This window comes from Rhinolophus sinicus, chromosome 6 (assembly GCF_057876585.1).
Source record: "Rhinolophus sinicus isolate RSI-liver-muscle chromosome 6, RSI-T2T, whole genome shotgun sequence".
Taxonomy (NCBI): Eukaryota; Metazoa; Chordata; class Mammalia; order Chiroptera; family Rhinolophidae; genus Rhinolophus; species Rhinolophus sinicus.
The window spans coordinates 11,724,305-11,750,560 of NC_142506.1; the positions used below are offsets into that span (position 1 = coordinate 11,724,305).

Below are 26,256 nucleotides of genomic sequence, written 5' to 3' on the forward strand. Positions count from 1 at the left end.
CTGCCCCCTCCCTGTCCACTCAGTTTAGAGTGTAGTTACCTAGGATAATAGCGCTCTTCCTGGAGCTGGTCCTCCATCTCAATTCTCTTAGGCAGTTAGAGGAACGACCAAAGGGTTTTCCTCTTTTAAAAAAAGAACCAGCTTAAAATAATCAGTATCCCAAAGAGGCTTATTTTGGGGTGGCAAACTCTGCATCCCCTCAATACTGAGCATATCAACATATTTTAGAAACTATTCATATTGACCGAAATATTAAGATGGATGAAAATACGAATTTTTTTTCCTTCTACAGAACACTTAAATAAAAGGCTAGTACTTTTGGCATACTAGACACACATTTCACTCCTACCCCTCCTAAAATCCTACTAATACTATAGATATTCAAAAAGGAAAACCTATAAAAGCAAAGAAAAAAGGTGCTTTGCTAATGGAGAAATATTCTGTAGACTTCTGGAAGATAGTTTTAACTGAAAGAGAACGCTTAGACTACACCACTCTAAGTTAGGCACATTACTCAGAAACAAATGAATTCTCTTAAAGCTAAGCTCTACAGAGAAAATTATTGTCGTGTGCAGCCCCCCCGCCCCCCCGCAGCGGCAGGATTTGGTTGGACTAGATCTTAATCTGGATTTTGTACGATGGTGACAGGGAGAAAATTCTGAGGTGTCCTAAATTTAGTTAACAGCAGGCCCAGGAGTGGCAGGACGGGACAGGAGGGATTATATCGGTAACACCTACAGGGCCAGCTGACAAGACAGCTCACCTTCCTGTATGTCTGTTGGAATTTTGGATTAGCTTCCAGGTGACTGTTTTCACGATTATCTAAGAGAGTACAGCCAGGCGCCATCGAGCCCCAGGAGCCTCTGCTGCTTCAACTTTCCAATCAGTTGCCCACAGCCAGTCCACAGGAGTGGACACGTGTTCCTTGCAGGCTCTGTGCCTGTCCCAGAGCTGGCCCTGTTTCACCTTCTCCCACCCCTTTGCCTATAGACAATGTAAATTCTTTCACGACTAACGTCTTTCTGCCGCACCACCACAACCCCTACTTGAGGTGTGAAGGGCTCAATTCCAAGAAGGTGCTGCTGGTTTAGATTTCATGCCTCAGGAGCTGGTCTTTTTCTTGCTAGCAATGACCTAATAAATCCTTTCTTTTAAAAAGACTTTCAGCCCTTGGAAGTTAAAATTTTTGTTTATTAGGAATGTGCAAATACAGTGGTATACTACCATTATGGCCAAAGTTTGTTTTGTGATTTTGGATTAGTTTTGTGATGTTTTAGACACCTTTATAATATGAAAAAATGTTATCCTTCATTAAATGCACCTTTTAATTATATATGTACATATGAATCTTTCTTTAAGCTCACTGAAAACTGAGGCTAATTTGGAAGTTTTGAAATCAATACCTAGTGAAAAATTAATGATTGAGACTGGTAAGTTTTTTAGAACTTTAATTTTCATATTAAACCATCCCAAAAAAGAGCTAGAGAAAAGTGAACAAATATTTTAAAATAGCATATTCAACCTCAACAATTATACTTTGCAGAAAACCTTTGGAGGTCATCAATTGATGAAAAAAAAATTGATGCACTTTTTTCAATTTTAGAAGTTTGACAAAGCCTATAAGGGGATGTAACTAAGAAAGTTGTAGTTTTAAATATTTCATTGAATAAACAAGGAGTCTTAACTAAGCATTTTACCTCAGGTTTCAAAAACTATTCAGATTTTTTAAAGCCATTAGTGTCTTCTTTGTAATGGCTTATTTCTACAACACATTTTAAATAAAGCGCAGAAATTTAAATCAAATTGGTTTAGTACAAAAATTTTGAAAATCTTTTGCCTCTTAAAACAAAGTTAAAAGCTGTAATTTTTATCCTGTGGAACTCAATGGTCTCCTTATACACGTGGACATTTTTAGAAAAGTCAAGACTGAACCATTCTGAAGAAAACAGGTTTATTTCCTTGGGGAGTGGTGAAAAGTGAATGAGCTCATTAAAAGTACAATGCTTGTGAAACATGTAAGCTATCAGAATTCTTCATTAAGGAAACAGGTCAGTGAATAACCCCAGAATTGGAAGCCACTATTTCACACTCAGTAGAGGCAATATAGAAGTTTAACCCAAATGTGTTCATGACACAATTTCTTTTAGCTTTAGGTCTTTTTTAAAAGCATGCCATACACCAATGTTAGTAGGAAGAAAAAAAAAGTCAGTCTTGTAAAGCATTTAAGAATTTGTACAGTTCGATTTTATCTTGTGCTTTTTCTTAGAATAGTTTTCTGTTGCTTTTTGCCATGTTTGAAGCTGAATCATGCCTTATATTTTAGAGGTTATATATTAGTTTGATAACGTTCATTAAAAAGTACTTTAGAAAGTTAAACCTCCTAAGAGACTTCTCTTTGCTAACTCTAGATGCACCTTGGTGTGGAGTCAAAAATACACATGCTGGTTCAAAATTCATAAAAACTTCATTTCCTACCAAAAAGAAGTGGGAAAATGGGCACTGTCTGAAAGACAGAAATGAACCCTGCCACATAATGTAAGTATTTTTTTCTGTCTTCAGAAACATTAAAATCAATGACCAAATGCCACTTACAAAAGGAACTCAAGGGACAGAATGAAAGTTGGGTGAAGTTCAATCAAACTCCACGTTTTAATGCAGTGGTTTGGAGGAATTTGCATCTGAATTGTCCTGTTTCAAGCCCCTCCTTTCATCTCTCTGCCCAGTGGTTTTGCAGCAGTGAGAACATCTGTCAGTTTGTAGGCGAGAGGATGAAGAGCTTAAAGCTATCCATGCGTAGACCTGGTTTAAGTTCTGCTCTGCAGCTTCCCTGCTGATGGTTATAAAAACACTTAGCAGGAGACTTTTTCAATGGTATCTGCATTTTAAATGATTTGACAACCTGAGTAAACCAAAGCAGTAACACATTTCTGGAAGCCTCTGAACAAAAGGACAAGTTATAGACAGGATTTATTTTTTCCAAAAAGGGGCAAAACTTACAGAATTTTATTTCCTAAAAAGCAATTCAGAATCATTTTTCCACTATATTGTATAGTTCATGTGAAAAGAGGGCTGTCTTACCATCTGTCAAGGAGTTGGAGAGCATAATTTACAGAAAAATCATTTTAATGGGGGCATCATCTAATTTCTTTTGTTTACACAAGCACATAAATTGAAATCTAGACTTTTATCAATCTAGTACGGTTTACCAGTTCAGGCAATTGGACATGCTTATTAACACATTCATAAAAATTAATATTGGATTGTTACTTTTAGATTGTAATAATTCCTTCCATATGCACCATTTTTTTTTAAATCGTTTTTTAACAGGTAAGAAGAGTATTAGGTAACCCAGATCCAAATTCAGCAGGCAGAAAAGTGAATTATTCTATAAAAACGTATTAGATTCTTTTCCTTTATTAATATGCTGGTGTTGGCAGACTTTTAGACCCAGTCTTTAAAACCCATAGGGTGAGGAATATATATATATCAATTCTGCTTAGTAAGGAATCACTTGTAATTTTTATGAAATGTAGATACTTGCACATTGAGTCAGGAGACAATATTTCTGAGTAATTCTTTGGAAATCTAAGAGGACACTAGAGATAAGAAACTGGTACTTTTCCAGCAGCCAGCCTTGAAGTAGGTGCCAACAGTGTATCCAGCTTACTTTTCTATACGCGCCTTAGTGGTAAGTATAACTGTTGACTTTAGATACATTTGCAAAGCAGAATTTTAAGGTGTTTCTAAATGCAGACAATTAAGAACTAAAAGGCTTGATTACAAACTGCAATCATTAATACCAGTTCTGAGTAGGCAGAGCTTGGGAAAATCAACATTTGCAAACTGAAAATTTTAAACCACATTTCAAAAATACACAGCCTTTAGTCTAATTATTAATTAGCAAGTTATAAAATTCCTACTTACAAAGTCATTCTTATCAAATTCTGTTAAGTTTTGTTTTAATTCATTGTATAGAGAACTTTCCTTTAGATTCTAAATTCCTTCAAACACATTTTGGAGCTCTTGCCATGTCCGGTGACTGAGGCTCCACAGAAGGATCGAGCCAGTCCCTGCCCTCACACATCCACGAGTAGGTACACGTGCCAGGCACTTTGGGTAAGGCATGCCATGCATCGAGTCCCACGAGGCACCCTGCCCTCTGGACCACACAAGCAGATAAAAAGCACAGTAATCCCAGGTGACAGTGCCCGGTACCGAGGTATGAGTATGTGACTGGGGCCATAGGACACAGCAGCTGTCTGCCTTGAGAGGAAGAGAACTGAGGTGACATTTAAGCTGTTTACTAACAGGGAGTTATGCCAGACCGAGACCAACACCTTGAGCAAAGGCCACCTGCTCCAGGGGAACAGTGAGTTCAGTGAGGCAGAAAGTAGGATGCACGGGTAAGTGATAAGTTGGGGAAGGCAGAGTGACAGGCCAGACTGAGGGCTCTTGTACTGGAGCCTTCGTAGTTCAGATTTTATCAGGACCCAAAGGATTTTAAGCAGGCAAGTGACTTTTTTTTCTTTCTTTTTTTAAAGCTATAACTGGTGTCAGTGTGGAGAAAGGACTGGAAGGGGGATGGGAGGCAGGAGTCACATTGATTTCACAGTACATGCGTGTTCGTTCCAATTCCAAGTAGTTAACAGAGGAAAATTCTGTAGTTTACTAAGAAAAGTGGATTGTTAGTGTCAATTTAAATGTTGACAGGTTTGCTTTTAGTATATTTTGACTGTCAGATAACAAAAACTTAGTAGTCAGTTCATTTAGTATACAGATTAAGCAAGGCTTTTGTGTCAACTTTAACAGAGTAAAAAACTTAGTTAATCTTTAATCTTTGTCCCTAATTCTTTTAAGTATTTATATTTGAGAAACTGATGAAGGGAACATAAAGCATAAGACAAGAACTATTTAAATGTTTGATTTTGACTTTAAAACTTTCTATTTCACGTATAAAATATTCTACCTATATATAATATTGCTATAAAACACTACTGATAATTATCATTATTCTAGACAGAGAAAGTGAAAGATTGACACCTGGACTATAGTCTCTCTTGCAGGGAAAAAAGTACAGGAAGAGATAAAACGCCCCCACCCCACCCCCAGTACATCTTGTTCCAAGTAAATTTCTTTCTTCGCTGTCGTTGCGTTAGTGACAATGCCGCAATTTCTTGCTGTCCTTTCGGTTCTCTAAGCAGCGGCTTTCAGACTTTGCTATCTCCACAATATGACCAACAGTCGGATGCAGTACTACATGTACATATAAAAATAAACAAAAATGGAAACGGTACTTCCCTAAGCTCTTCATGACCCATTGATGAATATGTGACGATGACCCTGTTTAAAAGGACTCTTCATTTCTACTGGGTTAATTGCCTAATTGTGGTTTTGTGACAGATTTGAACCTGGTTCTTGGCTCTAGTTACATGCAGGAATCTGTCTCTACTGTTTTACATGTCCTAGCAGTTAAAACTTTTGTGTTGCTAGTGCTGAAAACTATAATACCTGTTTAAGCTTATTAAAGGTGCTAGTACAGTATCTTTACGTGGAAAATGGTAAATACCTTTGAAACAAATTGGAAATTTAACCATCTGCCTTTGTTTTGTTTTAGTCAAATTCTGGAGATAATGTCAGCAGTAAGAGGTGAGGATCCACTGGAATTAGCCAATACACTATATAACAACACCATTAAAATATTTTTTCCTGGCATGTAATGGGTATATCTTCCATGTTCCATCACGTATGTACTATTTCATGGTAAAACTTACTGAAAGTTTCAATAAAGGCATTCTCTGGAAGTTGTCTAAGAGGTATTATATATAACTATACACCATCCCTCTCATTTTTATCCATAAAGACATCAGGATTTTATTTTAATGTCACTTCGTATCTTAGCTTAAAACAAAAACCTCCGAGTATTTCATTTTGTAATCTCTTCAGAAGTCCAAAAGGACAATTTTATGTCAATGCTACAAGGATAGAATGGCTAACATACTGATTTTCACATCAAAATTAAACATCATGTTCTGGTTTTTACCAAGGTTTAGTTGATAAAAGCCTATTTCTCAACTCTCACAGTCTCTGAATCAGGACTTTCAAACTCAGCTCAACTGTAATGCTACTCTCAAATTTCAGGAAGTGTCTCAATCACTTCTGAAAGCCTACTTTTTCCTTAGTTTATAAAATCCATATAGCCTTTATCCTCTGGTCCAAATTATTTCCTTGACATTTGTGGTTTCCTCTGATTTGCATTTTCATTCTCCCACCCATTTTAAAGAAACACTAGGGTCCAGAGTCAGATGCATTATATACTTTCATTGAGGAATCTTTGGCACAGTTGACGCACCGTATAATCATTACATCTATTAAAAAGCTATTTGTTCAAATTTTGTCATAAAAACATGAAAACATTTTATTCTATGTACAATAATGTACACAAATTTAAATAGGTCACCAAAGAGACCAGAAGTAATGAAAGAGGTATATTTACAGTAGCACATCACAGTAAACGGAAAACCATTCACAGATTCAACATTGATACTGTTTTTGTGCTTGGTTACACTGAAGTGAAGCATATTACTCCATTTTGGATGAACTGAATTTTAAATACTTCAATGATTAGTAACTGGTATTTTAGTCAGTGTCATCATTAATCAATTCTTCAGCTGCTGTGGCTGTGTGCTGAAGCACTCCGTTTCTTTCTCTCTGAACGTCATCGTCACAATCTGTGCTGTCATCGTCATTCAATTCCCTGTCAGATTCAGCAGCAGCCTCTCTTACAGCTTCCTCTGGATTTTCATTGGGTGCAAGAAATCCATTGTTGTTAGACATATTTGAATTATCCTTGATATCGTCTTCGATGTATACCTTTTGATGGCACATGGGACAAGTATCTTGAATGTACAGCCATTTCCGAAGACAAAGTGCATGGAAATAATGATTACATGGTGTGATCCGAGCAGATGTTGTAAACTCATGATAGCAGATTGCACAGACATCATCTATTTCTTGTAAGCGGCTCCCTTTTATTTCAGGAAGTGAATTAATTTTCTTAACAGCAGTCCTACGATTCATGAACGTCTTCCAGCCATTTTTTGCTTGTAAATAGATGTTAAAATATGCATGTAGACACATCATACAAGCCCGAATTTTACTGCCTGACTCAAACATCATAGTATAAGCCCCATTTCCAAACATTACCACTCCAAATATAAATTCAATAATATTGCCTGTTGAACGGACATAGTAGACATAATCATCAAGCTTTTCCCAGAGGACGTTATAGTAACCATCAATCATGAATAGTGTATAAACAGTGAGGGAAACAATTACTTTTAAGCAGAGTTCCACACAAAAGGCTGTCACGGCAAACAACCATGTGTTTAGTGCATAGTGATGCCACAGAACATAACTGAGTAAAACAGGAAGAATAAACAGGCAGGCGGAGACAAAGAGCACAGGGAAATGTCTACGAAAAGATGACACATGAGAGGCACTGAGAGACATTAATACAGGGTCTGTCATTCCGTGGATGAAATGCAGGACTGCAGTTAATAAAAGGCACATGTTTCTACTTAAGCGAATAAGTCTCTCTTCCGGTCTCAGCCCACTTAAACCAGTCTGAAGAGCCAAAATGAAAAATAAAACAGGTGCTACGAAGCCAAGGCGCCTGTCGTCTTCTTCAGTTGATCCAATAAAGGCCAATATTCCAAGGCCCAAATAATGGGCGACTGAGGAAATGACAGCACTCATGCCCAGCACAGTTAGTGTAGAATCACAGCCACTAATTATAAGATTGCAAATGAGGTCCCAGAAATCATCCCATGAAATAAAGAAGGAATCCGTTTCGTTTGCCACCCTTAAAATGTACATTAACACTGTAGCCTGAGCTGTGATTCTTGTGAGCCAGAAGACTCGCAGTATGTCTGGGAAGCGAATCCTCTTCCACGTGTCCTCCAGTAATAACTGTAGTCCATAAATCCGATACATGTGCCTCACTAAAAGATAAACATAGCGTGTGGAATAATAACACCACTTCAATTTCACTGCCAAGACCAGCACTGTGTTTAATGTGAGAATCAAGGAAGAAGTAAAAACTAACGTCTCTCGGATGTGTAGCGGCAGCTCTGTGATCAAGCCTATTACAGGAATCAAGAGATCCAAAATAATTAGTTGTGAATAGATGGAATGAATTTGGAGTAATGTAATGTATCCAATCCCGAACGTTAGCTGGAGAACAATGAGTGCCATCCATAGCGAGGGCCCTTTCCGAGGAAGCAGCTCAATTCCAAACGCTGACGTGTTGTAGGCACCATAGAAGTCAATGTGCAAAGCAGCATAATAATTGACCAACACTGAAGTTGCAGCTAATACAATGGCTGAACTGTACATGTAAAACTTGAAAAGTGAGCGCTGTGACAATATCAGAACAATACTGGATACAAATATACCTGAAAAAACAAAAAAGGAAAGGTCATTTGAATGAAACATTTTTAAGACACGTTTTTCCACTAATAGTTACATTCTTCCTTTAATTAGGAAATATCAACATTTTCAAAATTCGAACACTAAGCCTCAACACAATTTAGCCCAATGGCAAAAAAAAGGTTTCATCAAGTCAGAGTTCAACAGGACAGACCAAATTATTTTTTAAAACCTTATCCCTTATTTTCTAATTTCCAAAGTAATTCTAGTAGTAAGTACTACACACCCAGGCACCAAATGACTAAATCATCTTCAAGATGAGTTTGCAATAATACATTTTAACAAGTTTTAAAAATCTTTAAAGAACATGTCCTTTATAATTTCATAATCATTAAAAGTATTTAAAATAATTCTGGGGGTAGCCGGTTGGCTCAGTTGGTTAGAGTGTGGTGCTAGTAACACCAAGGTTGCTGGTTCGATCCTCACATGGGCCACTGTAAGCTGTGCCCTCCAAAAAAAAAAAAAGACTATTACAAAAACATTAGAATTTAAAATAACCAAAATGGAAAACATCTGTTCCTATTAAATTTCATAACTCTTTTCCTTAAAAATGTTAAGAAATCGAATTTAAGTTTTATACTTAACACCTAATTCTTCCTTTTCCTCAAACTGTGAGCTCCTGCTGACTCCTATTTTTCCTGCTCCTCAAACTTGGGCATTCTCCCTTGGCTCCAAGTATTTTTTGTTTTTTGTTTTTTCTTTTTCTCTACATACTTCCTTGCAAATTTCAGGAATGTCCTCCAAGTTCCCATTTTCCTATACAGTACTGTCTTTTTCTCCAAATAGTCAACCCTTTTTATTCTTCAAATTACAAAAGTAACATTCAGAAAAGCAAAATATCTTAAAAATGGTAATAAATCCTCCCCCTCCCCCACTCCATATGTAGCCAGCATATAGTCTGATGTGTACCCAGCACCCTCTGTTTTGTACTCTGACACATTTTTAAGTGAGATTACAATAAACATTATCCAAAATTTCAACTATGGAAACATCCAAATATTCACCTAGTTCCACTTCAGCGTTACAATGGCAACACTTAACATTTCTAAATTCTAACTCCCTCAAATGCCTTTTCCTTGCGATTTCCAATTTTACTTAAAGGTACCATTACTATTCTCTTAATGGTACCTTCCAGCCCCACACCCTCAAACTTGACAATCAGTTGCCAAATTCTGCTAACACCTATTATCTCCCTTTTCTCAGTGATACCAACCTATTGCTTTGTCTCTAAAAACTCATGTGTCCAAATCCAGAATCTACGTAGGAGACATCACCAAACTGCCTTTCATTTCTCATTGAAGGATCCAATTTGCTTTAGTGATACTCCTCTCAACGCACACACCAAAGCTCCAGATTTCTTTTCCAAACACACCCCTTCTCCGCCATAACTGCAGCTGCGTTCATTCTTCTCTGCTCTGGATGATGGCCCCAACTTGCCAAATCCCTGACTGTTCAAATCCTAGTGTCACAGGACCCACCTGTCCGACAGTGACTGTCCCTTAGGCATACACACCTACAGAACTTGGTGAAATAGGCGCCTCATACTCATATACTACCTGACACTGGAGTTTGTAGTTACCTGAGTAGGTATCATCTACTCTGTTACAGAACGCGTGCTTGATAGCAAGCAAGGATCCTACCTTGTACATCGATGGGTTCCCAAAATGTTTTGTAGAAAATAAATACAGTTAGTATTCATTGGAGAATTAAATGTTTCTGTTGAATTCTGGATTATGTTTTTAAAATCAAGCACAAAACACAGCCCACTTGGAAACTGAAACTTATGAAGAAGCAAAGCGAAGCTGAGAAACCCGAGCTTGGAATACAGAAAAAGTGACCAACTCCAAATTACATGTCCATTTATCTGCCTTATTTCAGCATGTAATCAAGAAAACCATTGCATATGACAGTGGAGGCATTTCATAATCCATTGCATGTAAAAGGACTAGTTCCTCTAAATGATGACTGCTCATGAATTAAAATTCATCCTGTGCCAATGTGTCAAGTCATTTTGTAAAAAGGAGAACAAAAGAACAATCACCTAGAAGATACATAAACCCCCTGCGTAAGCCACCTGACTGATTCCCAGAGCAAGCGGGTCACTACTCATCTCCCAAAGAGCTGACAACTAGGCATAGGCCCTTTCAATGCAAAATGGACTTTTTCTGAGCAGGATTAGAAACTTTTCCATGGAAGGTAACAGGAAAGGAAATGAACTCAGCCACTATATGCCATATGTAATCTTACTTTCTACACTGAAAAACAAAAGTCAGTTATTTTTCCTGAGACAAAATTTAAACGAATCTCATAACGAGTCAAAACCAAAATAACTTCAATTTGATTTTATACCACTTAAAAGGGAGAAAGTCAAGCAGGGACTGTAAATTATTTTTGTCAACTTGCTATTCACAAAGTGGTAAATTAATCTTTACTTGTGAATATTCATGAACTTTGCTGTAACTTATAACCAGTCCTTTTTCTTCTGACAGCCTTTTTCCTCTGAAGCTTACTTTTACATACAAAGGAACGAACAAACAATTTGGGTTTTAGAATATGTTTGGAGAAAAAGTGCCATTTTGTTTTATGCAAAAGAACCAAAAGAAAAAAGGGAAAGCGGATGGTACACAAATAATGTAGTGAGGCTACACTCAGAAAGATCAGATGTGTCCTAACAAGTAACCACTATCCTACTCTCTTGATTAAAATTATAACCCTAAGATGTAACCATGACCAAACATTTCAAGAATAGTATAAAACTGCTTAATTCCTACCCAAAGTTTGCATGTACATGAGGTTCTTAAATTTTTCTTTCATACTCATGTTCCTATGTATGGAATGTAGAAGAATCAGCTCTCATTTCACAGAAAAACAGTCAACTTTCCAAGGACAAGTCTCTCCACATTCTCTCTTGTGGACTTTAGGGAGTGTTGTCAATAATATCAAAGTTTTGTTGCATTTTCACAACTTCAGACATAAAACTCTTGGTATTTACTCTGTAGGACTAAGAAAATTAAGCCCAGGGATAGTTTCTCATTAGCATTTCAGAGTGACCTCCGTAAGTAATCAAAGCTTGCATAAATGCTGCTTTATAAAGAAAAATCACCTTGGGACATTGAAAAATAGAATTAACTGAAATCACAACTCAGGTATCCAATTCTCCAGCAATTAGAGTTTCACTACAGTTCTCAAGGTAAGAAAAGAGGCAGGTATCAAAATCAATTCAGGAACTTTTAAGCTATATATGAACTCAATTCACGAAAGTGTCCAGGGCCTTTACAATTACCAAAAATAAGCAAAAACAAAAACACACACAAAAAAACACCACAAGTTATACAACAAACTGTTTTTAACTCTTTTATGGGAAAAGTCCATTCATACTCTTAACCTTTTCTGGAAACTTAACTAAAAATTAGAAGGAAAGAAGACAAGATTTACAACTCTCCAGTTACCTTAAATATCTTTAAAAAGCTGTGGAAAACATTTCAGTGCTGGACAGAATGAAGACTGAGCCCAGGAACATATGTTATAACTACCTTCTCTCAAGGGGGGCCCTAACCAATGAAATGCAAGGCAAAGAAAACAAAGTATCTTGAAATGTTAATCTGTAGGTGTACTTGATAAACTATAGCATAAATAAAATTTTTCTATCAAACTCTCAATTTAGATTTAAAGGAGGGTATTTTAAGTTTTTCAAAAAAATTAAATTTTGCTTTTAAACTAACATTTTAAATAAGTATGTTTTTATTAAAAAGAACTATGTGGACATAATATAAAAAAGTCATTGTTTAATACTGTATGGGTATTAAATAAATAAACCTCGTTTTTGCATCAACAAACAAACATTCATAAACACACACACTCTGTTGCTTTTTACTCAAAAGGGATCCTACTTACCATTAGGGGATTTTCTTCTTTTCTACCTAGTAAAAAATTTACATTTCTGATTACTTGTCAAAGAGGGCATCTCCCGATTTATTGACCATTCATGTTTCTTTCTCTGTGAATTGCCAATTTATTTTTGTCCATTTATCTATGAAGTTGTTTTTCCTCAATGAACCAACCTCAACATTTAAAAAAATATTATAACTACAAATTCTTTGTCAGTTATCTGGAGTGCAAACATCTTCGACAGGTGTGCGGCTGGTCTTTTCACTTTTTTATGTGCCTTTTAACAGGTTTTTAATTTTAATATCACTGAATTTATCAATATTTTATATATTTGCTTTTATGTATTTTAAAAAAATTTTTCCTTACTCTAAGGTTAGGGGAAAAAAACACGTTCTATTATTTTCTTCTAAAAATGTTAAAGTTCTGCTTTTCACATTTAGGTATTAATCCTCTTAGAACTGTTTATATATTGAAGTGAGGTAACGATCCAGTATAATTTTTTCCATATGGATAACTAAATGACCACTAATTGAACAGTCGATATCTACCTCAATTCTACCTCTGAAACACACTGAGTTTCTATATATACATGGGTGGCCTATTTCTGGGTTTTCTGTTCTGTGCTTTTGGTCTATTTGTCTACCTCAGTGGTTTTCAACCAAGATCTTATACCCCTCTCTCCCCAAGGAGTTATCTGGCAACATCTAGAGACATTTTTTGGCAGTGTCAACGGAGGGAAGGGGGAGCTACTGGTATCTAATGGGTAGAGGACAGAGACGCTGCTAAAAATCCTACAATTCACAGAACAGCCACACCCCTGCAACAAAGAATTATCCTTTCCAAAATGCCAGGAGTGTCCCTGCTCAGAATCTCTAGTCTATCCCAATGCAGTCATAATTACTGCTGCTTCACTGTTTTTTCATGTCACAGGTTTTCTGAGTTTTCTACAGCACCAAAAATAACTATCTCATTCTTTTCAACAACTTTATTGTATGGCTAAACCGAATACACTGAACAGATTCCCTTTTAATAGACACTTGGGTTAACAATTTGTTGTTTGTTATTACCAACAATGAATATCCTTGCCCACAGTCTTAGTACAAGTACAACCTATACTTCAGGTCAAATTCTTAGAACTGGAATTGTGAGTCAAAAGAAATATGATGAATTTCAGTTGATAGCACCATATGGTTTTTTACATGGAAGTAGCAACCTACCAGAACTGTGTAACTTTTACCTATTTCTCCACAGCTTTGCTAAACTAGTTTCAATTCAAACTTTGAACTCTTCACTAACCTGATAAGTGAAATTTGGTTTTGATTGTATTTCTTTAACCATCTGCATTTAATTTATTGTGAACTGCTTATCCTGGTCCTATTTTTCTCTGGAAGTATAATTTTTTCTTATTGACACAGTAAAACTTTTACAAGGACTTCAATCTCATATGATGCAAGTATTTTCCCCTCCGTGTGTCATTTTTAAGAATTTTTTTTTTAACTTTTGTCATAAAGAAGTTTTTCATTTATCAAAATTTCCCTTGTAATTCCTGGATTTTTTTTATGTTCATAAAGGCCTTTCCACTTCAATGAAGCACCATTATATGAGTAATACTATTAAAACAAACTCCTATGCTTGCATTTTCTGCCTCAGATTTAGATTTGCTAATTCAGCATTATGCTGCACTGGGCTGCATTTCCTTTAGCATTTAACACATCCTAAGAATAGCTTAATATTGTTAAATAGTCTATATATTTGATGTGATTTTTATCTGGATTTCCAAAATGAGATGCTTTCTGAGCTGCTGAAATTCTCATTATTAGTTTTATACCAAATGAAAGTACAGTCGTAGTACTTTATTGTAGGGGGAAGGGAGTAAATTCTTCAGACACCACATATAAAATTGGTAATGCTTTTAACTTAGAAAATAGAGTTCCATTTTTATAAATGCATTTTAAAGAAAAAGGTGAGACTGAGTTCTGATTTATATAGTGTACTGAGAGGTCTACAATTATACAAAAAAATAACCAGGTAGAACAACTAATTTCAATTATCCTTTGGTATCTTTTACACATAAACCTGTCACTTTCAATAACATAAGATGCGTCATTAAATGGGCTTCCAATACTTAAAACATTTGTTTTTATTCAGGGTGACTTTTTAAGTACCAAAACAAGTTTTTAAGAAATGTTATCACTTACAAATATTAAAAATTAGCATAATTACATTGGCATAATGTAAGGAGCAGGCAGGTGATAAACTTGGGAAATATTCTGTATCTCTCATAAAGTTTGACCCAGAGACTATTCTGATATCAAAATTTTCAAATGAACACACCCACATTTCACTGATGCCTTCAAAAGATCAAAATATCTGTGACACAGTACGGTCTTAATTGAAGTATTAAAATATTTTTTAAAAAGCTATCAAGCTTGCTAAAAACACTTAAATAGCTCTTACTAGGTCCCAGATACTGTTCTAAGAGTTTACATTCTATCACATTTATTCTCCTTAACACCCTATGAGAGAGAGAACCATTATTGTCCACCTTTAAAAAGGTAGATAGGAAAAGCTCGGAGGTACAGGGCAGTTAAGTGACTCGCCTGAGGTCTCATTCTCCTTTAATTTGTCAAATACTAACTTCCATGATTTACTACAAAAATAAAAAGCATGGAGAGAATACAAGGAAAATACCACATCATTTTGTTCAAGGTTCTTAAACCGCAAATGATTTAATTAAGAAAAAGACTCCTTTTCCTTAAAGCTCTCTAGCCTGAAGCTCAATTCTGAGAGCATTGCATTCAAGCATCTAGTCCCAAAGGGGTTCTCAGAGGATCTGCAGTGACCTGCCATATGAACGGTCAAGGCTGCGGCTCCACTATTTGGGGAATGAACGCGTGAATCCTCTCAAACTCTGCTCCATTTTTTTCCTCCTCCACCATGGACTGTTCTCAAAGCAGAAATGGGGAGAACGCCCCAGCCATCCTGGAGTCAATGTTAGCTGTGGTTATTTAGTCCCCCAAGCAGCACCTGGTTATCCCAAGTCTGATCAAGTGTCCTAGAAGTCTGCGCTCTCGCTCCCCACCCGCCGTGTGTGTGTGTGTGTGTGTGTGTGTGTGTGTGTGTGTGTGTGTGTGTGTGTGTGTGTGTGTAGGGGGGAGCAGTCTGTCAAGCTCAGCTGGGACCATCTTTCTATACTGAAATAAATAACTGCCTGTGAATTTATGCTCAGGATGAGTGACTTTCAATTGGCAGGAATAAAACGCCTTCCCAAGAGCTCCCCATTCTTATTAATTTCATTTTAACACTAACCTCACTTTATCCATGACTGTCAAAATTAAACAAGATGTGTTAAGTATGAAACATTACAGCTAGCTAATGCTATTTTAAATTGAGGTGTAATTGACATATAACGTTATATTAGTTTCACGTGTTGGACATTTGTGTCCATTACAAAATCACACAGCTCCATTTTTGCCACAAATAATAAAGGCATTACACTTTTTCAGTGGTAAGTAGGAATGGCTGAAATTAAGAAGCTGGTGGATTCCTGGTAAGTCTGGTGGTGAAGAACAGCACGTTCACATGTGTTAGTTTTAAGATCTAGCATATAATTATTACTATACCATTCTGTATCTGGACTGCAGCTGTACAGAGGAGGAAAGTTAACCACCATTGAAGTCAGAAGACTTTTAAGCCTAGGCTCAGGCAACCACTTAACCTGCTGTGAATCAAAAAACACAACCTCTATGACCCTGCTTCCTTATTTGTAAAATGAGAAGACCACCCACCTTTGAGGGATGTTTGAAAGTTAGATATTAGGTTAGATAATACCAATGAAAATGCCTTGCAAAAGTAAAGTTCTAAACAAGTGTAAAGTATTGCTATTTATTGCTAAGAACAAAACATAACCACTTTTTTTTTGTAGGAATAAAGCAACAGATGGTTCATAAGTCAGAAAGGCTTGGTAAAGATCTTACCATAAGCCAGCCCTCAGCAGCACTTCAAAGATCACAAGAATTACCTCATCGACAACTTTTGTCAAGTTCTAATTACTTAAAAAAAATTTTTTTACACATACTTCTCACTCCGGTGATGCAAGTTAAGATGAAGAGTGGAACATAAGACGTTTTTCAACACTCCATGCATATGCAACAAAAACTGATTTTCAGAAGCCTCTCTTGGAAAAGTCTCATCACTTTCTAGCCACGTTTTGATAATCATTTTCAACACCTCTACGTTACTCACGAAAATTTTTAGGACTCGTTATAAATATGGTCCTCATGCGGATTTTTGGTTAACGGTTTCATGGTCTGACATTTGAAACCCGCTCTCTCCCGTTTGGAAGTCATTTACCGCAGACACTTCACCATTATAATGTGGACCCCGTGGACACAGAAGTGACAACAGACGAGTACTCTGCATTTTGGAAAGAAGGAAACTGAGCCCCAGGCCTAAGCACAACAAGTCCAAGGTCACACACGGCGAGCTAGGGACAAGCTGGGCTGCTGTTTTTCCAAGGTTGTCGCATACGACGTGGTAAGCCAGCACTCATTCCGCAGGAGAAACGGCAGAGAAAGGAGCAGCACTCACACACCCATGCTTGCCCCCCGCCCTCGCTCAGGTGCAGACACGAAGAGGGGGCTGATTCGCCGGGAACACCGCTCTACGGTCAACTCCGGGACAAGTGTCACCTCCTGTCCACTCCAAGCCCGCAAAGACGCCCCGTGGGGGACGAACGGGGTGTACACACACGGACGTGTACACACACACACACGCGCGCGCGCGCCCCACGGCCTGCGCGCAGCTGCCCGCTCCCTGCGGCACGTCTCGGTCCGCACAGCCGTCCCGGGACGCAGGCTACAGGGTTCCCCTTACCAAGAAGCCGGAGGAAGATCTGGAGCCCGATGCAGAGCCTGCTTTGGCTGGAATCGTAGTAGGAGTTGAAGATGGCGTCGATGATGTAGAGGCAGGGCACCCGGAGCGCCACTTCGAGCGCCGCCCAGACCTGCTGATGGGCCATCCGCACCTGCTGCTGCTGCGGGTGACCCACCGCCGCCATGAACCGCTGCCACACCGGGGCTGGGCGGGCCGGGCCGGGCAGCGCGGGGCAGGGCCCGGGACGACGGCCAGGGGCGGGGGCTGATGCGGGCGACTCCGCCCTTCCCTCCTGTCCCGTCGCACGGCCCGCCCCGCCGCCCGCTCTCGTCTCTCGAGCTGGAGCAGGCGGCGGCGGCGGCTGAGGCAGCGGCGGCAGCTCCCGGGAGGCCTCCGGGTGCCCGGGTTTCCGGCCGGCTATGGTCTGGCTCCTCCTCCCTCCCTCGCCTGCCCCGCCCGTAGAGCCACCATCTTGACCTCGCCCGCCTGCCTCAGCCGGCGCTGCTGTTGCCAAGCCGAGGCTGCGCTCGCGGTCACGCGAGACCGCGGAGACCGCGCCGCTGTCGCGTCATAATCCGGCGCTAGGGACGCTCCCCAGTTTGTCATCACGCACGGCGTAGCAAACGTCTCCCCGCGTTGCCATGGTTTCCACCCACATTCGCCGTCGACATCGCGTTCGCCGAAGGCTTTGGCGCCCCCCGGTGGCGCAGGCGCCCTGCGGCAGCCGCGTTACCGCCTCACCTGCGGCGGCGCGAGCTCCGGGAGGGACTCCCTGCGCCCGCGGGCGGGCGTTATTGGCTGTTTTATTAGAGCCCGTAAAACGTCCCGTAAACATGGTTCAGACAGAGTTGCTCGGGAGGAGGAAAGCCATGTACCCGCCGGGCCTACCCCACCGCACCGGGAGGCCAGGTCTGAAAGACGGCAGACATTCCGGGGAAAATACCTCGGAGGAGGCTGCCTGGGGTCCTGCTGGGAGCGTCGCTGCGTGGGTTTTACGGAGCGGCCGCCTATGTGGCACTGGACCAGGTGTGGTAGTCGCTCCCAAGGAGAACAGCCCTCATCCCTCTTCGCATCACCCTACCTACCTCCTCCCAAATTGGACAGAACTGAGGACACTCATGGCCACATTTTACTGATATCAAGAGCCACTGTGACTTAAGGACAGAACCCAGGCCTCGGCCTTGGATGTCTAGTCTTCTCTGAGGTAAGCACATCCAGGCCGCCCCTTCTTTTGCTCGCGGGAAAAAGAGGCCACACTTGCATGTTTGTAGGGAATCGAAATCTGCCACCCCAAAGTATGCCACTTTGACATAGGATTATTTTGAGCTGAAGACAATTGAAAAGGCACCCCCTCCCCCCAAAAAAGGATCTCTGCCTCCCCACACATTTGCCTAAAAAGCAGGACATAAATTTCCACTTGGAAAGGTGTCTCCCTCTCCACCGATAAGAATACAACTCTTTGACTCCCAATCACCCATAAACCTTATTAAACTAATCCTTATTTTTCCAGTCTCCCCCATATATTTACTTTCCCACAGTTTGCCACTCCTAAAAGCCTAAACCCCTTTTCCTTTGTCACTTCTCTACAAATTTACTGGATTTTGTAAAAAGCCCTCAATTGTAGCCACCCCTTTACGTTATTCACCAATGAGTTTATCCCACACACCTCATTTATTCCACTTGTGCACCTCGAGAGTTAATAAATTGTTTTTCTGTTGTTAATCTCTGTTTTGTCAGTGTAATTACCAGGGCCCCAGCCACAGAACCTAGGATGGTAAAGGTTTTTTGTTTATTTTTCCCTCCTCCAACACTGTCTTGCCTGTCCATGTAATCAATATATTAATCTGGCCATCCCTATCTTTCTCTTCCTTCACCAGCAAATGAGAGTGTAAACTGGGTCAGCTCAGAGGCTGCACTGTAGACCCAGCCCTCTCAGCTTAAGGGGGATAAAACAGGAAGCAAGAACCTGGCTCCCTTGGGCTCCGAGCCGAAACTGCACTTTGCAATCCGCTTTATATCATGGGTCATTACCCTCTCAGTCAAGAACCCTCCAGAGGTGAGGAGGATTATAAAATCCTCCAAGACCCCTTTTTCTGAGTGGAGGTATTCGTGGTAGAATGATTGAACCCAAACCCAAACTCCTTACTCCAGTCTCATGTTTTTAACCTTCTATCATTATCCTCCACTAATTTTGACGCCATCCGTGCTTATTGTGTCCTTAAAGGGCACTGTGCTAAGGGTTTTACATTTTACTTAAATCTTTGTATCAGCCTTATTTTGGTGGGTATTATTATCTCTGTTTTAGAGAGGAGGAAATTGAGGCTTAGCTCAATTATCAAGATCACAAATTATTTATCCCACTAGAGTGGGAATTCTCCTATTTCTACCTTTTCATTCCCAGACCTGCATTTTCTATCAACATGGGACATGGCACTATTTAATGGGTGTTGATTTAGAGTATATGTTATATCTTGGTGGATGATGTCCCACCTTCACAGGGTATTTTCTCCAAGCTTTTGCTTCAGTTTCAAAAGGTTTTTCCATCACTCCATCAGGCCAGCATTTTCTAGGTTGTGTAGTATGTGATAGGACCAGTGAATCCCACAGTCATGTGCCCACTGAAACACCCTGGCTATAAAGTAGGTCTCTAGGTCAAAAGCAGTATTATGTGGGATACATATTAATAGATCAAACACTTGTAAACCCTTGGATAGTAGTTCTGGCCAACATCTTGAGGGCAGGAAAGGCAAACTCATACCTGGAGATGGGAAGATTCTAGTCAAGGTGAATCACTGTCCTAGGATCAAAGGAATGCAAAGTAATCAACTTGCTACCAAGCAGCTGCTTGGTTTCCTTGAGGGTGATGCTGTGTCAAGGGCTCACTGTGGAACATTAGGGAGTGGCTACTTGGTGAGTGGAGCCATGCTGTTGGCCTCTTGCTGACCGGCATCCCTGCCAGCTGACTACTTCGTTCATGAGCCCATTATGCCATTACTGGGGTAGCTGATGATTACAGATGCTGAAGTTCGCTGGCCAAGTCTTTTTGTTTACTTGGCTGTTGAGTTCCTCTTCCATGGTAGATGGTCTCTGGTAGGCACTGTGATGCAATACCAACTTCTTTACTCATATGCCCAATCCCATAGACTTGTCTGCTCCTTTAGGCTTGCTTGTCCCTGATCTCCCAATTCCCCGCCCCCCACAGCCCTTCCTCCCCACCCTCCCATCAACTAGCCAATGTGTCTGCCACTTGCCATGAAGGTATATTCTTACTTCAGGCCACTTCTCTTTCCCCACAAAGTGGATGACCAGGAATATTGCCCAGAATTCTGCCTTTTGGGAGGATTCCATTCAATGCTGTTTTAAGGCCACTCCTAAGTAGGGCTGTAGGGCAGCGGCAGAGTATTTTTGTTTTGAACCCATATTCCACAAAAACCCATCAGTGAACTTAGCTCTGGCTTTTTTGTCCTCCTTCGGCTAGATATAAGGGCCTCTCAAGCGGCCATCATTATGAATTGAGGGAGGGACTTAGAAGTATGACATGGGAGTCTGGGCCACCTGCCTGTGCACCTGTTTCCTCTGTCCCTGCTTCTCATCAATTCTAGATGTACCACTTGCACCTTATGATGCATTGACTTGGTGTGCCTGACAGAAGCCAGCTCGTGATGGACAACTCTGGCTACAGGGTCACTTGCTGTCTCGAGATGCTCAGTTCCTACTAAGGCCCATTAGCATGCTAAGGACTCATTTTTGAATGTCATGTGGTTCTCTGCTGCCGATGGCCTGGCCTTGCTACAGAACCCTAAGAGTCTACCTTGTGATTCTCCTATTGGAGCTTGCCATAAACTCCCACGGCTGCTCTGCTTATCACAGATACAATTGTCCCATAGAATCTCCTCAATTGAACAGCCCACGTAATGAGGCTAAGTCCACTAAAGCCTGTACCTGCTACAGAGCCTTTACATGCTCTGGATCCCACTGAAAACTGTCACCCAGTATATGAATCACAGCAATATTCCCAAGTTCTGAATTCCCACTAAGAAGCCTATAGATCTTGGTGTGCTTCCTTGGTGGCCGAGTAATATTGATCAAATGAGTGGGTGAGATGCAAAAATTTGTTCTTTACCCTGAAGGAATTACCTTGGCATTCAAGCAGACCACTTGGACCCTTAAAATTTCAGTGCCCATGTCAATCTTCTTTCACCACTGAACACTCAGGGCATGATAGAGACAGAGATTGCAGATTAAAGATAGGAGAGAGAGAGAGAGAGAAAGAGAGAGAGAGAGAGAGGAGAGATTAGGTTGAATGAATTCATTCATGTGCTGCCTATCCGCAGCTTATGGCAGGATCGTAACCCCTCAGCCCCTGGACATGTGTGGCTCTTGGATTCATCTTCCTCATTGTTTCTCCCCTGTTGTCCTCCCCATATTGGCTCAAGCCCCAGCTTGGCATCTTTAGTTGGCAGCAAGAAAGCCATAGACACACGTGAGAACAAATCCAAAGTGTAAAAGAGGAGATGATTAATACAGGCCACTCGGGGGGATGGAAATGGAAACAAGCAGGTCCTGTCTGTGGTGGGATCACATGAGACCTAACATTTTTGGAGGCTTACTGTGGACAAGACACTTGTTCTTCTTAATCTTTACAACAGCCCTTATCTTCAACACATCTCTCACTGATTCCTCTTCCAAATTGATCTATTGACAATGTTACAAACATTTTCTGAGCACAAACTTCTCCTGTTATTCTTTTCAAGTGGTATCTGTGTGCACCCTGACTCCATTTACCAAGTTTTCACCCAGTTTTTAAGAACCAATTCAAACACTGCTTCTCTGAAGACTTCCCCATTCACTTCTCAGAACTTTTCTCCCCCACCTGTGCTCCTACAACATGCTGTCACTCATATGGCATTTATTTCGCTGTATTCCAATTTGTTGAGTATTTGTGTTATTTCGGCTGCTAGGCTGTGAGCTCCTCAGAGACAACTATATCTAATGAATATATTTCCTGCGGCTCATGTATACAATAGGCACTTAATATCTGCCTAACACAAAGTTACTAGTGCTGTCCTTATTATTGTCACCATTGCCGAAAGGACAAGCAGCCTAACCCAACCCCAGTCAGACAAATGCCAGGTCCAATCATAATCCTGATAAAGCCACACTTTTCTGTATTTCCTTTATCAGGCAAACAAGCCCCCTGGGCTTCAAAACACACCCAAACAAAGCTCTGAGAAGTGACTCTCTACAATTAGTCATCCCAAGAGTAAAACAATGGTGATGGCCGACAGCCCTAAAATAAGCTGAGGCTTGAAACACTCTGCAGAATATCTCACATTCCCTCTAGCTCATTTTGTTGGTCCTGATGTTGTCAGCCAGGGAAGGATGATGAAAAGGGAGTCTGGGGCCTTTAAAAATCTAAAATTTTCATTAGAACTTTTAAAATAGCTAGCAATTGGCAGTTATTGCACAAGCTTAAGACTGAAAATCTAGTTTCCCTATGATTTAAAGACGTCATTGTTATCCCTTTTTCTAATATTTAAGACATTCCCCCCAACACTTGTTTAGGAATGCCAAAGTAGGGGAATAGAGTTAATACACTAGGGTAAATTTTGTCCTCTTTCCCTCCCAAACTTAGTCATAATAACAAAGCAGCACCATTTTAATGACTTGATTTGGACTCCATTGCTTAGTTCCATCAATTTTATTTCTCAAATCCATCTACCTCCCACTGCCACCACCCTAGCAAGCCACCATCACCTCATGTCTGGACAACCACAGAAACTTCCTCACCGGTCTGCTTCCATCCTGGACCCCTCCAGTCGATTTTCCATATTGGAGCCAGAGTGATTTTGGAAACAGCACTGCCTTTCACTCTAAACCAATATCCTGTGTACAACTGCTTATTAGATAATAGCCACATGAGACAGTTCAAAAACCCTCATTTTGCAAATAAGGAAATCCAAGGCCAAAAGAATATTGAAACCATGTACCCAAGGTGAGACAGAACTGAAGTCAGAATTTGGAATTCATGATTGCATAGGTGGGTCTCAGTGAGCCATACTGCTTCTCCCAGATATGTAGTTCATTGTCAGGGTGATTAATGGAAGACAAATGAAATGATTTGGATTTATCTAGGGCAGGGGTGTCCAAATTGCGGCCCGCGGACCAACTGCAGCCCATGATCCATTGTTAATTGGCCCACAGCAAATTCCAAAAATATATTTAAATAAACCAGGTGAGGCAATACGTACTTCACCTCGAGTGAGTGGCCCGGCTGTTTGTGTATTTTACCACATATGGCCCTTAGTAAAAAACGTTGAAAAGTTTGGACACCCCTGATCTAGAGCCTGCTTTCAGGGCCACAGCTTCCGAGCTGATGCATTCCGGGTCACTCCCACACAGATCCTCATGTCTCAGGACCCACCTTCTCTAGCCAACCAGAGGACAGGGGCGGCATTCCAGATCCAGGACTATGTGATCCACGTGGGGAGCATAGGATTTCACTAGTTGGATGTGCAAGATTTGTGTCTTCCACGCTTTCCCATGCACCTGCTGAAGAAGAGCGGCAATGCGAGTTTCTGCAGATTCCGCCCATCTGTGCCACTCTGGCTTGGTGGCTACTGACAGCCCTTTTCTCCTAGAATCCCTGGTAGCTCCATTTCCCCTATGGTTGGTGATAATTTGCTGAGGATGAGGCCAGTGCTCCTCCTCCATTTCACTGCTTCCGGGAGGCTGGAGAATCTTCCCTGGGGAAGATTCCACATTTTGATGGATATGCAAAATGCCCCCAGCATCCTTTCGTAGCACTTGGCAAGCAATGGGCCAGCCTTCTTCGGAGCTGGGAATCAGCCCCAGGTTCACCCTGTCCGCAATGTTTGAGAGCTTCAGTTTTCTGTTATCCCCAAAGTGTATTTGGCACCGATCTAGGACTCCATTGAGCTCAAGGTTCTTTCTCAGAGCAACTACAGCATGAGGGTTCCACTCACAGGCGTGCACGAAGGCAGCGGCAGCATGCACTAGAAAGGGCAATGTAAAATAACCAATTCCTGCGTAGAGATCCACCAGCACTTGTCCAACGCAGGGCAACGATGCCACTCGAAGTTTCTCAGTGATGTTTCCGAAAGAGAACATACACTGGGTTATGTCAAAGTTATATCGGATCCCGTTATCCACGTGTTCCACCCAGCCATCGTCACCCAGCAGCAGAGTCACGGCTGGAGTTCGAGTGCCATCCGGTGATACCCGCCCGCGTTTGGCCAAACGCTGGACTCCCAGTGCGGAGGCAACAGTCTCCCAGAGTTCTGGTTCCAGATTTTTCCACTGCTCGGCTTTGAAACAGTCCTCACTCAGCAACAAGAGGTTACCGTGGCGTTGCCAAGATCGGGGCAAATCAGCCTCCAGCGCAGCTGACCAGGTCACTCCCTGGCTCTCTACCCAGCGACTCACCTGCAGACACAGCCTTTGGGCCGGCGAACAACTCTGCGCCTTCTTTGAAGGAACAGGATCCAGGAGCTGCGCGAGCGCACAGGTGCTGCCGGGAGCCACACGATTCCTCAGCTCCCGCAGGTGCTGCTCGCGGAGGGCCTCTCCCAGCACCGGGAGCGCCACGGTGCCATCCGGCATCGTTTTCACACGGTGCTGTCTATTCAGGAGTTTCTCCTTCTCGAGATACTCCCTGTATCGCTGGGCAAACCGAGGCTCAGTCACAACCGCGACAACAGCCGCGGGCTTCGCACCTTCCCTTTCCATTTTGCTGGCCCCACATGCTCTCGGATCCACTGTGCGCGACTCCCTCTTCTCGGAGGCCACTCACCGCCCAGGGCGCACCCACGGCCGCAGCGCTGAGAGACCCAAACGCCCCGCTGAGCCGGCGACGGAAGTGACGTCAAACCAGCAGCCCGGAACTAAACGATAGCGACAGGACGGTCGGCGAATGGCGTCGCCGTTGCTATGGTGAAGCTTCTGCCGCCACCTTTATTGTCGTTGACCGTTGCTTATTCAGAAAATTAGTAATGAAAACGAATTGTGTGGGCGTAAAACCTTCACATTAGTCGGTATCTTCCAGAACCCTCATGCACTCTCTTCAATGCTGCTCGCGAATCCAAAGAAAGAAGTGCATCTGGCATGATGGTGGCATATTTTTTATTTATGTATTTAAACAAGTTTGTTAGGGCAAGCTCTAAAGTGTGAACAGTGATTCACAGTTATTCCCTGTATGTGATACAATTATAGGTGATTCCATTTTCTTTCGTACATTTTCTCTAGTTACAAATTGCATGTGATGAACAAATGTTATTTTTATGTTAGGAAAATCTTTATAAAAGCTATGAGGCCAGTAAAGAAATTGTTTTCTGGGTCCCAGACAAATGGAAACTCCCTTTAGTTTCATTTTTAGTGGGAGAGGGGAGAAGTCATATCTCACAAAATATTTGTTTGTCTAGGTTACCTTCTGTTCCAAGGTCAATCTAAAACCTTGCAACAATAATTGATTCTTCCCTGGCACCACAAATTCAACACTTCCCAAATGCACTCCGCTTGTGATCTCCCTACTCTTTAGCTTGTGAAATGCCCCTGCCAGTCTCCTAGATGCTCACGTCGGAAACCTGGGACTTTTACTTATGCCTCTCCCGTGTCCTCAGTGCTCATAACAAAGCCATGTCCGTTTTGTCTTTTTTTTTGAACATTTTTTTTAATTAGTTCAGGTGCACAAAACAATGTAATAGTTAGACATCATTTATATCTCTCACTCAGTGACACCCTCCCTCCCCCCATCCGCTACCCCTCTGACATCGCACACAGCCATTACATTTCCACTGTCTATTCCTAATGCTGTACTCCGCTTCTTGTAACTGTATATACATATATATAAAATTGTAGTTGACATTCAATAATGAATGTCAATAATGAACATCTCCGTTTTTAATGAACTTTGCTTGTTACATTGTTCCCCAGAGAATCCCTTTTCCTGTCCCAGTGACAGAAGTCACTAGACCTTGTCCCTAGACC

General features: G+C 41.1%; 3 protein-coding genes across 9 annotated transcripts in view; 1 reads left to right on the forward strand and 2 right to left on the reverse strand.

The window, feature by feature from the left end:
• TATDN1 (TatD DNase domain containing 1) overlaps nucleotides 1-5,801 on the forward strand; it is a 33,227-nt gene extending 27,426 nt beyond the window's left edge. For 6 of the 7 annotated variants that reach the window (XM_019721936.3, XM_074316257.2, XM_019722085.3 and 3 more), the window contains 3 exons: nucleotides 1,360-1,430; nucleotides 2,409-2,535; nucleotides 5,615-5,801. In XM_019721936.3, the coding sequence (XP_019577495.1) occupies nucleotides 1,360-1,430; nucleotides 2,409-2,535; nucleotides 5,615-5,717 (301 nt within the window). In that variant the 3' untranslated portion in view covers nucleotides 5,718-5,801. The remainder of the gene's footprint in view (nucleotides 1-1,359; nucleotides 1,431-2,408; nucleotides 2,536-5,614) is intronic. The other variant, XM_074316256.2, reaches the window with a different exon arrangement.
• RNF139 (ring finger protein 139) lies at nucleotides 1,171-17,791 on the reverse strand. The gene is made up of 2 exons (XM_019721683.3): nucleotides 17,251-17,791; nucleotides 1,171-8,453 (listed from the first exon to the last, which is right to left on the reverse strand). Exons 1-2 carry the CDS (start codon nucleotides 17,432-17,434, stop codon nucleotides 6,637-6,639), a joined length of 2,001 nt encoding a protein of 666 aa, XP_019577242.1. The 5' UTR covers nucleotides 17,435-17,791; the 3' UTR covers nucleotides 1,171-6,636.
• TYW2 (tRNA wybutosine-synthesizing protein 2) lies at nucleotides 8,317-25,125 on the reverse strand. Its single transcript, XM_019720800.3, has 2 exons — nucleotides 23,675-25,125; nucleotides 8,317-8,453 (listed from the first exon to the last, which is right to left on the reverse strand). Exon 1 carries the CDS (start codon nucleotides 24,997-24,999, stop codon nucleotides 23,680-23,682), a length of 1,320 nt encoding a protein of 439 aa, XP_019576359.3. The 5' UTR covers nucleotides 25,000-25,125; the 3' UTR covers nucleotides 8,317-8,453; nucleotides 23,675-23,679.
• Between the last annotated feature and the right edge of the window lie 1,131 nt (nucleotides 25,126-26,256).

Bases quoted from the DNA above. Each gene is read 5' to 3' on its own strand.
- RNF139 (XM_019721683.3), bottom strand. From the start codon at position 17,434: ATGGCGGCGGTGGGTCACCCGCAGCAGCAGCAGGTGCGGATGGCCCAT. The intron at 8,454-17,250 runs GTAAGGGGAACC...TTGTTTTTTCAG, and splicing joins GATCTTCCTCCGGCTTCTTG to GTATATTTGTATCCAGTATT.
- TYW2 (XM_019720800.3), bottom strand. From the start codon at position 24,999: ATGGAAAGGGAAGGTGCGAAGCCCGCGGCTGTTGTCGCGGTTGTGACT.